The sequence below is a fragment of the Anastrepha ludens genome, chromosome 5, assembly GCF_028408465.1.
Source record: "Anastrepha ludens isolate Willacy chromosome 5, idAnaLude1.1, whole genome shotgun sequence".
In the NCBI taxonomy this organism is placed as follows: domain Eukaryota; kingdom Metazoa; phylum Arthropoda; class Insecta; order Diptera; family Tephritidae; genus Anastrepha; species Anastrepha ludens.
This window is the reverse complement of record NC_071501.1, coordinates 71,831,262-71,848,550: the sequence shown is the minus strand read 5'-3', so window position 1 is coordinate 71,848,550 and position 17,289 is coordinate 71,831,262. Positions and strand designations below refer to the sequence as shown.

The window sequence follows — 17,289 nt, the reverse complement described above, 5'->3', positions numbered from 1 at the left end:
TTTCTTCAAGGATAATTAGCTTACATGTTTATAAGGGAATGCCTATGTGTCTATGCACTCATCGGTCAACTTGCTGCTGAGTTTCGCTAGTTCATCGGCTCTACAGTTATCCTCAATGTAGCGATGACCAGGAACCCATATTATCCTTAGGCGAAATGACTCAGCCATCACGTTAAGAGATGTGCGGCATTTCATGGCTACCTTGGAGGTTGTCGACTGCTTTGTGAGGGATTTTATCGCCACCTGGCTGTCAGTGAAAATGTAGATGTCATTTCCGGATATCGCATCACACTGTACCAGTCCACCAATCCGGGAATCTCCGAAGTGCCAGCCAGGATTTTGCCGTGACCGTAGCTCTTATTTGACCACTTACTTAGAGTGTTCAGGCTTATTGCCGTGCTGTAGGCAAAGTTTTAAATTAAGGTTTGGTTACATATATGATAACCATATAAGTGGTGTAGGTTCAATTTGAATATAGGTTGAAGTTCGGTTCGGTTCGGTTTTTGAGAGAAGGAGATAAGGGTAATGAAAATAAATAAATAATTGACGCGTACACTTCTGTTAGGTGTTTGACCGAGCTCTTCCTTCTCTTTGTGGTGCGCGTCTTGCTGTTGTGCACAAACGGAGAGACCTACAGTTGTAAGCCGGCTCCAAACGACAAATATTTTTTTTATGAATAGCTTTTTCATGGCAGCAATTCACTCGGCGGTTTGCCATTGCCTGCCGAGAAGCGACCGCTATTAGAAAAAACCTCTTAATGTTCATGCACTGAGATTCGAACAAACGCACTCTCGAGTGGTAATCAGGCTCCGACCCATTTGGCTACGGCGGCCTATGGAGGATTATTATCATGTTTTAATTTTATCTAATATCACTTTTCTCTGGGGTTTACCACAATTTTCTCAGAACTGGACCCCAGACGCAAACAAATAATTCAGAAAACAGCCTTACTAAGAAACCAAAACAAAAAACAAAACCATGTGTGTTGCTGTGTTGCTGAAGAATCACACATCAATAAAAAACTCTATTCCAAACTAAATTCAAAGTATTGAAAATTCAAATTTTTCCTAATTCCAGGTACTTTTTAGCTCACTTCTCACTTCATTTGCTACTGTGGAACGAGCTCAATGAAAAATCTATAATCATTTTTTCTTACCCATTTTCTACTAATGGTTGATCAGATTAGAGGTACTTTTCCCAATAGGGATTTTTCGACTGATTCAACGCGACTGCTGCCAAACTAAATACATAATTATTTTCAGTATTCATTGACATTGCATCACGGAAAGACTTACGCTTCAACAACGCTTACAAATCGTACAATTGTATTACGAAATTGTATAACGCTCTGTCAAAAGTATTTTGCGCGCAATCAGGCGACCTTATGTTGATCAGCGACGAAGCCCATTTTTGGCTTATCGGCAACGTCAATACGTAAAATTGGCGTATTGGGCTGAAAAGCAACCCGAGCCATTCATTCATTGAAAATAATTTTTTGGTGCGGCCTATGGGCTGAGGAATCATCGACTTTTTGATGCCTGAGATTGAAGCCCGTAATTTCCACAATATTTGGTTCCAACAAGGCAGTTCTACTTTCCATACAGTCCGTGAAGCAATGGATTTAATGCGTCATCGGTTCGATGAACAATTTATCTCTCGTCTCGGATCAGTACATTGGCCACGAAGATCGTGTGATATGACATCGTTGGACTGTTATTTGTGAGTGTACGTAAAGTTTAAATGCTTTGTGGATAAACCAGCTCTGATTGAAGCATTAGAGACCAACATTACTAAAGTTATTCACGAAATACTGACAGAAGTCCTCCACCTAGTCATTCAAAATTGGTGTTTACGGATGGCCGAATTACGGCGCAGTTGCATCCAACAGCTAACATTTGAAAGGGATTATCTTTAAATAATAAATGTCATAAATAATTCTATACAAAAAAAGAAATATTGCCCTTTTTATATGCTCTCCTTTTCTGCTCTTGCAACAACCAGCTCGTTTCTCAAAGAAACCACTTCTTTTTTAATAGTTAGTGCCGTCAACTGCTGGTGTTTCCGTTATCTGTTGCTCGAGTAATTTATCTGCACATTGCTTTTGGTGTTTTTGCCTCACTTTGTGCAATTTCCTTTCTGAAGTATTACTTGTTGTTGTTTGCTTAACTACGTTTCTTCTATTTGTATCGTTTTGGTTTTCGTTTTATTTCTTTGTGATTGACGATTTTCCTTAGCTAAAAACTAACGCGAAAGTCAATCATAGCTCTATGTGTGAAACTCACTAAGCAACCGCAAACAAACACATAACAGAAAAAGTGAAGCATTAACTAAAGTTATTAAAGTTGTATCCATTTGTTATACTTGTTTCACAGTAACGACAATACAAGACAAGCCGTGCTTAGGTAGAATAAACCAAATTCCATTCAGCCAAATCCATTGAGGTGTTTAAGCCAAAGCATAGCCACAAGCGTCTTAGGTTTCTAAAGCAAAAGTTTTGTAGTATTTTCCTTTTTGGTTTTTGCTGGTTATTATTTACCAGATATCAAGATGCAAGAATGAATATTTTGCATACAGTAAAAAACATTCCAATGCAAAAACTAACTTAGGTGGCACAACAGCCAAGCAGGCAGGCTGAGTTTAAGTGCTAAGTCAAGGGGGGAGCCTCGTTTATGAGGTCTAAAAATTGCATCTCTTTGCGAATTTTTTTTTAAGAAAACAATTAATTTAGCACTGCAAAGTTTTTTCTATCTTTTAATGAACATTTAAAAAGTATAAAAAATTGTTGTACTGGTTAAAATAAGTCGAAAAAAATGTTTAACATAGAAATTAGTAGAGCGTAGCAACGCTGGAGTTTCCAACTGGCGTACAAGATACAGCTCGTAATTATTATCTAAAGCAAACAATTCAAATGGATTTCTAATTATCATGATTTTTTATTCTAGATGAATTAAGAAAACTGAGAGAAATTCCAAAATTTCAACTTTTTGGAGGTTTTAAAGAAAAAAATGACTTTCTATAAAAAAAAAAATTCACTTCAACTTGGTATAAAAATCTTGAACAATTTTTTTTTTATCTATTTTGTTAGTTCAAGTAGAAGAGAATTTAATACTGAAGGGAACAAGCTATGATTCATTTCAAAAGGTTCATTAGGTTTTTTTCATTCATGTACGTCAATTCAAAGAAATCATAAAAATGAAAAGTCGAGAAAAGAAGATAAAGTTTGTACTATAGCTGTCCTGTCACAGCGTAACTACCTAACGCTCGCCTACCTTTGGCTTTGTATCTACGGAAATATTGAGAATTAGGCTCTGTAACTTTGTGTGAATATTCTGAAAAATATTAGGAATCGCTTAAAACGAAAAAAAAAATAGATTTTTTTGACCTTATAAACCAGGCTCTCCTTAATACGTGCACTGTGACTGAGCCGTAAGAAAACTGCTAAATAATTTTTGAAGTGATTACTCGAAGCTTATTAAAATTACTTTTCAACATCTTGAAGATATAAGGGTGTTACAGTTTGCCCACTACTACATACATACATGCATAATCCTCTTGCTGCTGTTATTTGCTTCTCTTACTAATTAGTATTGCGGTTATCAGGTTTCATGACATAATACACTTACACACATACATACATACGCACATACGTAAATGTTTGCACTTCCGTTCCGCAATGCGCCATCTTAGGGCTCCTTAAGTAGACAGCAATCGAGCGTAAATGGCTTAATTACTGCTGTGCCTCCAAAATAGACATTAGAGTTTGTGAAATCCGTTATTGTGTAGATACACTGAAATACCTCCTAGAGCACATATATTTACATACATTCTCCTACTGAACGTGACTTCAAAGCGATTTTGTATGCTGCAAGTATTCTATAAACAAGGTGGCACAAAATTAATCGTCCGATTTCGTTTTTGAATAACTTTTTTACTAAATAAAAAAAAATGATTTTGTGTAATGGAAATCTTTATATTAAATTCTACCCGCTCCATTGCTTCGCTAGTACCCAAGTGTCAAACAGAATTGAAGTGCAACGCAATTAACGCAAAAATTATAAATCTTCCGATAGGTCGATGAATTTTGCGCCACCTTGTACATATGTCATTTACTTATACCATCTATCTATACTCAAATGTTCACACTTGCTCACAAATGCCGTGTGAGTATTTCGCAAATTACTCTGCAATATTCACTCGAAGCTATCTGGCCATGGCAATTGAAATGATTTGTCTATTTGGCTGTATTGATTTCTCAATTGGTTTTACAGCATTCCAACTCAATTTGGCTTATTTGGCAAGGCACAATCTCGACTAGGAAGGTTTGCTGTTTGTGCATTGTTTATAAATTTGTGTATACATACAAATACTTACTTATGCACTTTACATATTTACTTATTTACATGCATATCATTGCTCTCCAATCCAGCAGCCTCTGCAATCGCACTGCAGTAAATATTTGTAGGTGTGTAGGCATGCAGTTACATCTACCTGTATATACAAGGATAGGGAATAAGTTCGTAGAAATTTTTACCGAAGACTTTTATTTAAGTAAAAACAATAATTATGTCAATAAGTTAATCAATTCTATATTCACTGCTGCTGTTTACAACCTCTTCCCATCTCTCGACCAATTTGTTGATGCCGTTTCGCTAGAAATCGCATTGTCTGGTATCAAAGAAGTTGTTATCGAAGGTAACGCTCTTCAAATGGTTTGACAAGGAGCGGAAAAGATGGTAATCGGTCGGTGTAAGGTCCGGTGAATACGGCGTATGCTGAAGGACCTCTCATTCCTGCTCTTTGAGTGCGGCTTTGACGACTTGTGCAACATGGTGCCTGGCGTGGTGGTGAAGGAGTATGTTTTCACGATGTGCATCGTCATGTGTGACCGTGGAATTCTTTTCGAGCATTTCACAGTGCATCTTACCCTCCCGGGCCCACCATACACATATCATGATCTTCTTTGGCTTGACTCTCGGCTTTGGCATATCCCCTTGAACCACCCACTCTTTTCTTTGCTTCGTATTGACGTATTGACACCATTTACTTTCTTTACTTTCTAAAAAGTTGTTCATGGATTCTTGGGAAACAACAGGAGCAACAACGACCGTCAATTGATTCATAAAATGATGAAATACTTTAAAACTATTGGTTAGTATTGTAAAACGTAAATACTCCAAAATATATTCATCATATAAATTGATTGGAAAATTATTGGAAAATTTACAATTAACTTTATTTTTGTTAACAGGTGCTCGCATGCCGTTAAAAATGCACCTACTTCACAGTCATTTGGATTTTTTTCCTCCGAATTTGGGGGCTGAAAGTGATGATCAAGGCGAGCGATTTCATCAAGATATTGCTACGATTGAAAAACGTTATGAGGGCTTTTGGGATGAAGGAATAATGAGCGACTACTGCTGGATGCAACTTCGTGAAGATTCCGTGCAACATAAAAGAAGAAGTTTGAGAGTAAAAGCGTATTTTCGACCTCAAACATAGCCAAGTCAAAAGCTGCAAAATCACACGTGTTGACTTTATGGGTCATAACTTTTACAATTTTTCGTCAATTCAGACAAACTTAGGCTTAAAATGTAGGTGACAAAATTGTCTTTCAGAAAACCTATGTCGATATAAAAAAATTTTTTGTTCCAGAAAAAAGTTAATAAACTTTGATCATTTAATAAAAAACGTCAAAAATGCCTTTTTTTTTACTTTGAACAGCTGTTTTGCGAAAACTACGACTTCCATTGACACGAATTATGTATTGCCATGTGGGTTATATGTGTGCCTTTCGAAATTTATGCACTTCAAAGAAATGGCGCGCACTGTTTTCGAGATTGCAGATAATAACTGCACTATTGTCCAAAAAACAGGTTTTTTGGGAATATCTCGGAAACCATTCTTTGAAAAAAAAAAATAAATAAAATTCATTTTTGGTTTCAGCGACCTCAAATTAGTCTAAAAAACGCTTTTTGGTCGAGGACCTTTTTTGAAAGTGAAAACTCGTAAACTAGTGTAATTGATTAACTTATTGGTTTTTGTTTAAATAAAAGTCGTAAAAACGCTGTGAACTTATACCCCAACACAATAAATAGGTGAGTGAAAGCAAAACAAAGACAATTTCTTTGCCTGCACTACATATTTCCCTTTATATTTATGCTGCCACTCTGATTAGCGAGTAAATAAGTGCAATTTCGTGCCTTTGCTTGTGGATGCGTCCTTATGTTTTGGTTGGTTTTTACTTACAGGTCGTTAATAGAAAAGTAAACTACGTTTATAAACTCTGGCTTCCTCATTGAATTATTTTTTATTCGAGCTAACAAGCGACAAATTTTTAAACACACATATGAATCCTGCCCCATTTTAGTCTAAAGCATATTAAGTAGCTAAAGTGCACACTCTCATATAAAATATAGCAACCATGTAAATATGTATGTATGTGTGGGTACAAGTGGAGGAAAGGAGTAGTTTTGTTACAATGCCGGGCAAAGACAGCGTAAAATGGATACAAACAGGTTGAATACACTGGCTGCTAACACTCTTCATCATTACAGCCATGCACGTTTGTGTCAGTGAGGCAGAGTGTTTGAGTGCATGATTGGGGCGAAGATGTGCATGTGTATGTGCGCTTATATGTATGCGCGTACGTGTAGCACTCTGATTTAATTAAATTTTCCATTACAACAAGGCCAGTTGCAGAATATGGAATGTTAAATGTGGTACTAGGGCAGACAAATAGTGTTATGTGGTGGCACAAGAACAAGCATCAGCTGTAAGAGAGTAATAAGAGGAACAGATTGAGAGGGGTCGGCCGATGAAAGCGACGAAATGTTGATGAGCACTGCACTAGGAAGGAGCCAAAGTTACATAAGTAAGAAGTGCAAGAGTGGAAAACGGCTTGTGTTGCATGACATGTATATGCATGGCATAGCTTGTGGCATATTGCTTTGCAACCAACTGACCGAATTTCTATATGTTTATATGCTTTTAGGTTTGACTTGTGCTACGGTATTACGCTTGGAAGCGCGGTATGGTGTGAGAAAGCGTTGATTTGATTTAAATTTCATGAAAATGAAAATTATATATTGCCGTACATTTAGCGCCAGCACCAAGTAACAATGAGTTAGCTAGCGAACAATTTTTCATGGCTCGGTAGAGCCAAGATGCTTAAAGCACACGACAGCCAAATTTACATATGTGTATGTTATACAGCCGTTGAAAGGTATTTAAGAACAAAGCGTTGACGAGCATATACGAGAATGCGTTCTATTTATATATTTCCTTTGAGGAGTGCACTTTAATATTTTGGGTTTTAATAGTAGAACGGAACTATTCGGGATTCATCAGAAGTTTTGTAATCTGTTTTGTTTTGTATTGTAACTGGAGAGTAAATAAAAAATCATATATTTGGGGTATTCATACAGCACTGTACTATAGTTGAAACGATTTATGTAATAATGTCGAATGGAAAAAATTGCACCACAACTTTGCGAAAAGCAGTCAGAGACCGGATTACCCTTCAGTGAAATTTTATCACAATTGAATGCTTCAAAAACGATGGTTTAAGGCTTTGCAATATTTTTCTGAGCATAACACATGGACTGAAATTCTAAGGCCTGACACATAGAAAGCACTAATTTTATTGCATTCACCTCTTTTTTAGTTAGTACTAATCTTAAAAAGACAGCTGTTAAAATTTAATGATATTCTATTCATTAAATAACTTACGAAATTATGCTAAGAGTGAGGCTGGTTTTGTTATTTTCAAAAAAATGGATCAAAAAGGATTTCGTTCTTTAATTTCATACTTCTTAACAGGGACAAATACCGTTCAAGCGAGACAATGGCATAAAAAGTGTTATGGGGACTTCGCTCCATCAGAAACAACAATAAAATGATGCTTTGCTGGCTTCAAACGTGGTCATAGAGACACCGATGATGCACAATGCAGTGGACGCCCAAATAAAGTAACACCAGAAAATGTGAAAAAATCCACAAAATCGTTTTCAATTATCGAAAAGAGAACTTGGGTGAGTTAGCTGACATCATAAAGATGGATATGGATATGATGAACGTATTGTTTTAAATTTGCATAAGCATTTGACTATGAGAAAGCTCTGTTTCAAGTGGGTGCCGCGTTTGCTCACTGTTTAGTTTGACCAAGACCCTGTATTCGCCAGATTTGGCAGTAACTACTGGCTGTGAGCAGACCTAAAAAAATGAAGAGGTTATCGCTGAAACTGAGGCCTACGAGTATTTTGAGGCAAAAGATAAATCGTTCTACAAAAGTGGTATTGAAATGTTAGAACGCCGCCGGAATGACTGCGTTGTTCCTGATGGAAATTACGTTGATGAATAAAGCTATTTTTGCACAAAAACAAACAACATTTGTTAGACCCGGGACTTTTCAACCCATGTGTTAAAACAGGCAAAATCGTTCCCAGAAAAATTAAAGCAAGAAATACTACTAGCCAGATTAATAGGATGATCGTTGTATTGTCAAAAGAGAATCCCTGGACGAGTGCTGCTGACATCCATGGAAAAATCTTTATTCATCTGGAGAAGCCAATAACGAAAAGAACAGTTGCGTTTCGATTGGCAGAATCAGGGCTTCACGATCAATTATCACGGAAGAAGCCAGCATCGCAACGATAATGCCAAATTGAGTTTGGTCGAGAGTACATTTCCTGGACTCCAAGTCAGCGGCGTTATATAAGTATTTTATTCAGCGATGTCGGAAATGAATATAGTTGTTCCAGATGGTAGAAAATACGTGCTACGGCCAATTCGTTTAGCATTCGACCCTACGCTCGTCTTACCAATCATGAAGCACGTACGAGGTTAACAAGTGATTTGGGGCTGCTTTTCGTGGAACGGTGATGGGCGAACTCATTAAATTGAAGATAATATGGATGCCGTCAAGTACGTTCAGATACTTCAAAATGTAATGCCACTTTATGAGGTAGAGAATTTACCGAAGATTTGGAAATTTCGACGAGACACAGATCCGAAGCAAACTTCTCGTGTGAAAAATGAATCTTTCGACGATCATTTGATCAGTGTTCTGGATCAAGTATTTTTGAATGCCAACTTAAAGCCAATAGAAGATCTTTGGAAGGACGTAAAAATGCACTCAGTACGCAAAATATATCACAAATTCGGATCAGTTATATGAAAAGACCAAGACCAAATGTACTTTCGATGTACTTTTAGAACTTTACATGTGGTCGCTTTTATGTTCCAAAAATGATACATCAATGTGTTATTTTCTCTAAAATGGGGTCAAATTGACACAAATGAGTTGGAAATATTCAGGTGTCCTAATAAAAATACTTCTTTTGCATTTTCTACCAAAATCCATTCCGGTTGAACGTTGCATACTGTCAATTCAAAGACGCTGTGCAGCAGTAATAAAGCCAATGGATTTTCAACAAAATATTAATGTATACTTTTCCCTTTTGCCTGCATTTTTTATGATTTCACTATTATTTTGTTTCGTTTTTATGTATTTTCCTCCAAGATTTTGAGTTGCACTAACTCTTGTTAAAAAAAGTATGTTTTTCTTTGGTCAAATACTGACTCAGATTAAAAACATTTCAATTTTATAAAACAAAATCTAATATGCAAAATATTTAAGTGATTTTATTGCAAAAAGGCACAAATGGAGACAAGTGGGTATCATTCTTAAGTATTTTTCAACGGCTGTATATGTACGTAAATGTAGTTGTACCGAGTTTCTGTTGAAAGCACTCGAGTAGTGCTTAAAGTGCCACTGACTACCAGAGCACCGACAATTGATTTAAAGCCATCACATCAACAACCATACAAGAGGCAATACGGCAAGAGTTGTATCAACTCATCTCGGAACAGTACACTTATACATACATATATACATACATATGTACTCACATATGTGCACAAGCTTGTACGTGTAACGCAGCAAATTTATGGATGTTTGTGCCTTGTGACTATCAGTAAATTTTCCTTCCACCATTTCCATGCCAAGCAACATTTTAGCCTACACGACCATGTTAAGCTCATTCATCAGTCGTAAAGGCACGGAAATTGTAGAAACTGTTAATTTACCTGTATTCCCAGCTGATTTCATGCACACAACCTCACTCATGCAGCCATACGAGTACTCCAATAAGTGCACTACAATACAGGTTTGTGTCAATTCACCTCATTCACTTATGCAAATATACAACAACATGCACACATACGTAGAATATTTGGTGCGGTGCTACCGCAGTTGAAGTACTTTGTGGATGTTGATCCCGAAATTTATTAACACTTTACAGATGTTCGTTGATGTTAATCAATTACCTAAAATTGTATGAGTTTTCGAAGAGGTGAGGCAGTTTTTTTATAACTATTTATTTATTTATATATTTGCTTTATTGGTGCAGTAGGACATGAGCCGTTTCATTGAGCAAGCATAGAAATAATAAAAAGCAACATTTTCAAACTTAATCCTTCGTTGGGCACCCGGGTCTGACTAGAACTCTATGTATTTACAATAGAAACGAGTTTTTCGAGGAAGCCTTTCGCATCCTGGTAGACAAAGACGAAAATCTGAAAAATAATTCCAAAGCTAAACGAGTAGTGAATAGAAATAACGGCTGGTTTATTCATACAATTTTCTATGTTTGCAAGGACCAATGTGTTCGACAAGGTAGTTAAAAAGTTTCGCCTCGTATCACTTGACCTGAGCTCATCAACTTCCTAACAAATACAAAACGTTTCATTAGTTAGCATCAGATTCTCCAATAAAAGCTTAATTCCACCAGAAATCTATCATAAAAGCACCAATCTCGCCCAGTGCTTTCCTCATTGTTTGCTTGTCATGAAAACCTTGGTGCAATCAGCAGCTAAGTACCAAAAAAGAATAGAGTCGTTAATTTACTTTCCATCGTTCATTATACCAAAGATTGTAAAGGCGAAGCAAAAAAAAAAAAAAAAACCATTGCCCATTATTCATAGGCGTGGATTGCAGGGATCAAATGGTCACACATTTCACTTCAAAACAGCCAACAAGTCGATGGACCTTTGCTCTCTTTTGCAACATGTGATGCCATAGCATTGACAATGTTTTGTATTTGCAAAGAACCGAGGTGCCCAACCGAAGGTGTAAGTTTTTAAAGTATTTTTTTCGTTCTGTCCTAAGATCCTTTTTAAAAGGTTGTATCCATCAATCGATAGATATTTAAATTTTAGGAATCTACCTGGAAGCCCAAGTCGTTAGCTGCAATAGAAATATGTTAAATTTACATCCAAAGTCGAAAAACGTCTGGTCAGCACTGGGTGTCTAACGGAGGGTCAATTTCACTAATACACTATAAAAATCAAAAATGTTAAGGAAGGAAAATTAAAGGTGGAGCATAAGTAAAAGAAAAATTTTACTGCAAAACAGAGGAAAGAATAAAAAAGGTTAGTGAACAAAGATACACGCCGCGCCAAAACGATAGAACTTAACATTTTGATTAGTTTCACCTATTTTTATTAATTTGTTTTTTTTTTTTTAATTTTAATTTTTATTCTGTTAAAGAATAACATAAACAATACATATACTTGTACATTTTAATTAGAAAAATTTTCTAAATCTTCAACATAGTTTCCCGGTTTTTAATTAGAATCTCTGAAAAAATTTTTGTACACAATAAAATTTTAAAATTGGAACTACAATACAATATTTTTTTTTTTCGCCAGGAGCTATAATACAAAACTATTTAATACAAATGTAATCCACATGCAGAAAACAAGAACAAATAGTCAAAACAGGTCAAAATGTTGATTTGTTGTTGTTTTTCACGGGCTGTATTTGTAACTATTTTTTGAAAGCATCCTATAGATTGTATTTATTTTTAATGGAAGTTGGTATGGAAATTCATAAGCTGGCAGCACAAGAGCAATTTAGATGCCGTTGAACTTGAATATTTAGGTAGAACAATGTTTTGACGAGTTCTGATTGCCTTAAGTAGAAGCACTGCAGATTACAAAGGTTGAGATAGTTCTGCAAAGTGAAATCAGGAATGTTTTTCGTATATAATTAAATGGCTTCAAATTTATTTTTAGAGTAAATAAATCAACCCTTGAGGAATCCTTCCCGGCCAACATCGCTTTTGATGATAGACATTTTTCCTTTTAAAGCCTTGCTAAAAGCCCTACTAACGGTAAATATATAAAAACAAAATTTTGTGGTGCAAAATTAAGCTCCCTATCGGAAGATTTATAATTTTGTATATGCCAATCATATTTGGCACTTGTCAACCAGGCAGCTGCAGAATGCGAGCAGATAAACAACGAAGCGCGCGCGAGATCAAAATAAATATTTCCAATAGTTAGAATCATATTTTTATTTAATAAAAAATTGTTTGGATGATTAATTAGCGCCACCTTGGGCGAGATCAAAATAAATATTTCCAATAGTTAGAATCATATTTTTATTTAATAAAAAATTGTTTGGATGATACCACCTTGTATATGCATATTCTTCAATAAAATTTAAATAATATAATTAAGAACATTTCATTTTAATTAAGAAAAAATTTTAACTCATTGTTAACAAATAATCTACTAAAGAAAAATTTACTTTTATACTTTGTGAAGACACGAAAAGAAATCTTTTCCACGAACGATGGATAGGTGTATAATGCATTTGGAGCACATGAAATGTGTGTATCTTTACATTCCGGATTTTTACACTGTGTTGGTTGATTTTTATTACAATATTCTTGGGCATGGCTCTAAGAAAATATGTTCATTTGCAACCTGCGCGGACGCTTGAACAAGGTGGCGCAAAATTAATCATCATTTCATTTCATCATTTCATTATTTTCATCACCACCATCAATCATGATTTTGGTTTTGAATTACTCTTTACTAAGTAAAAAAACATGATTTTGCGTTATGGAAATCCTTATTTTGATATTTCCGATAGGGTGATTAATTGTACGCCACCTCGTACGTTTGTAAATTTTTTTCGACTATTCAGGAAAATCACTTAAAAACTTGTTTTTTTTTTTTTAATTAAATGATCTTAGATGAGCAAATGAAGACTGAATTTTGATATTTTCTATCTTTTTGTCAAAAAGCAGCTTTTACTTATGTGGTTCTTCTTGCACACTATTACTGTCACTTGCTCTGCAGCGGAATCTGAGAAAATTCTCCTCTTCTTCTGGGAAAATTACACTTAGCAAAAAGAGTCGTGCAAAGGACTGTAGCACCTTTTGTATAGCCAAATTTATATACTAAAGCTTACTAGCTCCGGGTTTCTTTTACAATAAATAAACCTTTATTATTAAGAAATTGCTGAAGTTACGCAATTTTATGTTGACCTTCTTGGATAATACAAAATATAAAAGTTATAGATAATATTGACTTCTTTATGTCGACCGATTTCAAACTGAGCAGTGCACTTTACGAAGATATAGGATCCCAGAAGTGCAATCATATCAATATAGAACTGATGGAAAGGGAGCCATATTATTGCAGGTTACTTCAGATGAGAGCTAACAAAAGTGGTGTAAATAAGTTTTATCGGATCGGAAAATTCAGTGACAGTACGCCGCACAAAACCAAGCATAGGAAAAGCATTTGAAATGATGAATTTAATATGACTGATGAATGAAAATTTAATTTCAAAAATAACGCCCAGATCCTTAAATTCCTGAAGGTATTGCAAGTTACCTCAAGAAAAGTTGAATTGAGTTTTCAATAAATTACGTGACTTCCAAAAAGAAACATGGGCGCAGTTTTTCATATTTAATGAAAGATGTGATCTCAAAAATCAGGAATATAATTGATCCAGTTCGGATTGGAATTTCATCTGCGGTATTCTTAACGACTGAATGAATCTTCAGACCGTCGGCGTATAATAGAAAGGTGCCGAATGAAAAGCAAGAATGTCATAAACAGAATAAACAGCAATGAACCCAGAATGCCACCTTTTGGTACGCCAGAAGTTGCGAAGAAAGGTTCAGATTGAACATCATAGAGTGTGACAATGCACCTTCGATTCAAATAGGATTTAAGGCGCTGCAAAAAAGCTTGGCGATCAATACTGTATGTGAAAGTTTGTCGAAGGGTTAAAAAAGTTTGGTTTAAGTACACTCAACATTGGCACAGAAAACAAAATGCTGAAATACGAGTACAATACTCACTAAAGACAGCCCGATTTGCAATGTAGAACGACTCTAAAAATTCTGTCGAAATATTGGCATTTAACTATATCAGTCAACCGCAGGTGTGCTCTGTGATTTTCACTATGGACAAAAATATCGAAAAAGAACTTGTCTTAAATTTTGTGTTTTGAACGGGATTTCGTGTACCGAATCGTTGAAAATGTTGCCGAAAGTCTATGGCGAGTGTGATTTATCAAAACCAAGGGTCTACGAGTAGTATAGGGCTTTCGCAGAGGCCCAAAAAGTCGTGGAAGATTTGCCCCGATTTGGTCGCCCTTCAACGGATGAAAACGGCGACAAAGTCAAGGAAATGGTGCTGGAAAACCATCATTTAAGTTTGAGGGAGGTAGTTTGCGATTCAATGCGCAACATTTTATATCAATTGGGAATGAGACGCGTGGCTGCTTGACTCATTCCAAGAGAGTTGAATTTCTTTGAGAAAATTCATTGGAAGACAGTGGCTGAATACATACATGAGCAAGTGAATAAGTGAGTTTGGATCCAACGTTTATCCAGCGCATCATAACAGGTGATGAAACGTGGGTATATGAGTTTGACACATTGAGCCGAAACCCAAAAAACCACGACAAAGTCGGTTCAAAGTGAAAGTAATGCTACTCGTTTTCTTTCATTATCATGGTGTAGCGCACTCGGAGTTCATTCCAAATGGTTCTACGGCCGATAGGGGCCATTAAGGAGAACTCGCTGAAGGAGCTGAAGAAGATCTCTTCAAACACGTTTAAAAGTTGCTTTGATGACTGGACTAATCGCTGGCATATGGGTATTGCTGCGCATGGAGCAAAGGCGACAAAATAAATTTTGTTATTGTGAGTTTTGTTGAACAATTTCCGGTACTTTTTTGACAGAATGTATTAGAACGAAAAATGTATTCCAGAATATAAGGGTGAAAAGATGCTGAGATATGGCAAGTGTAGCCGGTGTAGTGTATTATTTGTGGCCAAATGGAAACAAATGCCTTGTTATAAGTAGGCTTAGTATAAGTTTTGATTACTTAACTCATGAAAATAAAAAATAAGAGTTAAAATTGTGGATGATAAACAAAAAATTATGAAATATTTAAATCTATTACGAGTGAAGACCGGTGAAACAATGAAGCAGCTTTGAATTCACTGAATTCCCGCTTCATACACTTGTACATACACCACCGCCGGCTTTCTACTGGTATCTGTACAGCCTCAGCAGTGTTCACCAAAAATTTAAGAGAAATGTTTTGTGCTGTTACAACTACAATAACTCATAAACGCTGTTTGTGGTACAAACAGGGCTGAACTTGACCAAACATTTCTTTCCTTGCCTTCATTTCCACTAAAGTGTACAAGAAATATACGCTATGGTAAGTTTTCTATTTTAAATTTCCGAATACTTAATAAAAACCCCCCTTCTATTTATCATTACAGAATCCCGTTTTGTCTATAGTTTCGAAACTTACCATCTTTACTGCCAGCTTTTATTTCTTTCAACTACTTATAATGGGCAAGTGACTTACCTGTAATATTTCATTGCACACGAATAGGCGCAAACGTGCCGACCAGTCCAGATACGTTTCCAAATTGCACGTTTTCTTCGGATCCTGTACACCGGGCGGACCGCCTGACGTGCTCGGTTGGTCCCATTTTTTCTGCATAGCATCAAAAAGTGCAAAAGAAAGAAAGCATACACGGAATAAAAATGTGCAAATACATAAACTTATGTACGTATGTACAAATGTATAAGTAGAATGAAAATAGGCAGCCATGAAGCACCATAATACCGGAAAAGGCATTGTAAAGAAGAATAGCAAATAAGTTCATTTTACACGCTCTCTGACTCTGATTCACTGAATCCGATGACGATGCTGACTCCGACTTGAACTCACTTGAACGCATACACACAGACGCACGTGCCAAACAAGCAGACAACAAAGTTACACCGCACTGCAAACACCAAAAGCAGCCTTTCATTGCGAATTGGCGGTCTTACTCTTCCTGTGCGTATGTGTGTGTGTGTGTAACGTGTTGGTCCATATTCGTATGTGAATTGAAATGAAGTGACAACGAACGGTTATAAATTTGTAATTCTTTTAATTAAAAAGTGTATTGGGGATGTATCTGTTGCGTTCGAAAGGAGGCGGCCGCCACTTTAATCAGATTGCATTCGAATTATACAGAATAAGAAAAAAATGTATATTAATTAAAAAAATATAAATAAATTCAAATAAATACGAGAGCAACAGATAAGGCACTGTAGTCGGACTCAAATGCATTTCTGATTGGTTGCGAATTACGTAAGCAGTCTTAAATTTACATTGCCGCTTTTAATTAAATTTTCCTTTCAGCAACGCAGACGTACATGCACATACGAGTCCCCTTGCGCACCAGTTGCTGAAAGATAAAGACCTAAAAGAGTTATTAATTGCGTTTGGTGAAAGGTTCTGTGTGCGATTACAAAAACGTACACACCCGTTTACACATAGCAAGGAGTTTGCTAGTAGTTGTAGGTAAAGCAAAGGAGCTTGCGTAATATTGGGTAATCCGCATCCAAAAAAAACAAAGTGTGTGTGTGTGGGTAACTATGCTGCATGGTGCACACAAAGTTCCGTAGTTATTCGAAAAGAGAAGTTGAAGAGATAATTGGGGACTGTGTTGCTCAATTGAATAGGGTTTTTCAGTTGCGGGAAAAATTTGTTTTATTCTTGTGTACTGGTAACTCCCATTAATTTGCACATATCTATAACTTATAAAGTGAAGTTTCAAAATATGTAAATTGCGCTAATAAGCACGCGCATAATGCTACAATTTTCATAGTCTTTTTTTTTCAAACATAAATTGCAAAAAGTATAAAAGTATAAACTTAATCGCCAAAATGTGTCAAAAAATCATCAAATTATTGTAATTTTCAAACAACCAAAATCGATTGGAGTACTATTTTCTTGATATGAAACTTTGAGATTTTTACTCTCACTCTGAATTAACCAAATTTCTGAGTTACTAAAAACTCTCCGTAAAAAATTTGAAGGTATACAAATTTCTGAATGAAACAGTTTTTCTTCATTTCCATTTTTTAGATGTTTGGCGTTTGGATAAATTTAGATACAAAACAAAAACTT

The 17,289-nt window shown here is 35.9% G+C and overlaps 1 protein-coding gene across 1 annotated transcript in view; it reads right to left on the bottom strand.

Moving 5' to 3' along the window:
• LOC128864754 (uncharacterized) overlaps positions 1-17,289 on the bottom strand; it is a 260,399-nt gene that overhangs the window by 106,966 nt on the left and 136,144 nt on the right. The window contains exon 7 of the mRNA XM_054104510.1: positions 15,691-15,822. Coding sequence (XP_053960485.1) covers positions 15,691-15,822 — 132 coding nt within the window. The remainder of the gene's footprint in view (positions 1-15,690; positions 15,823-17,289) is intronic.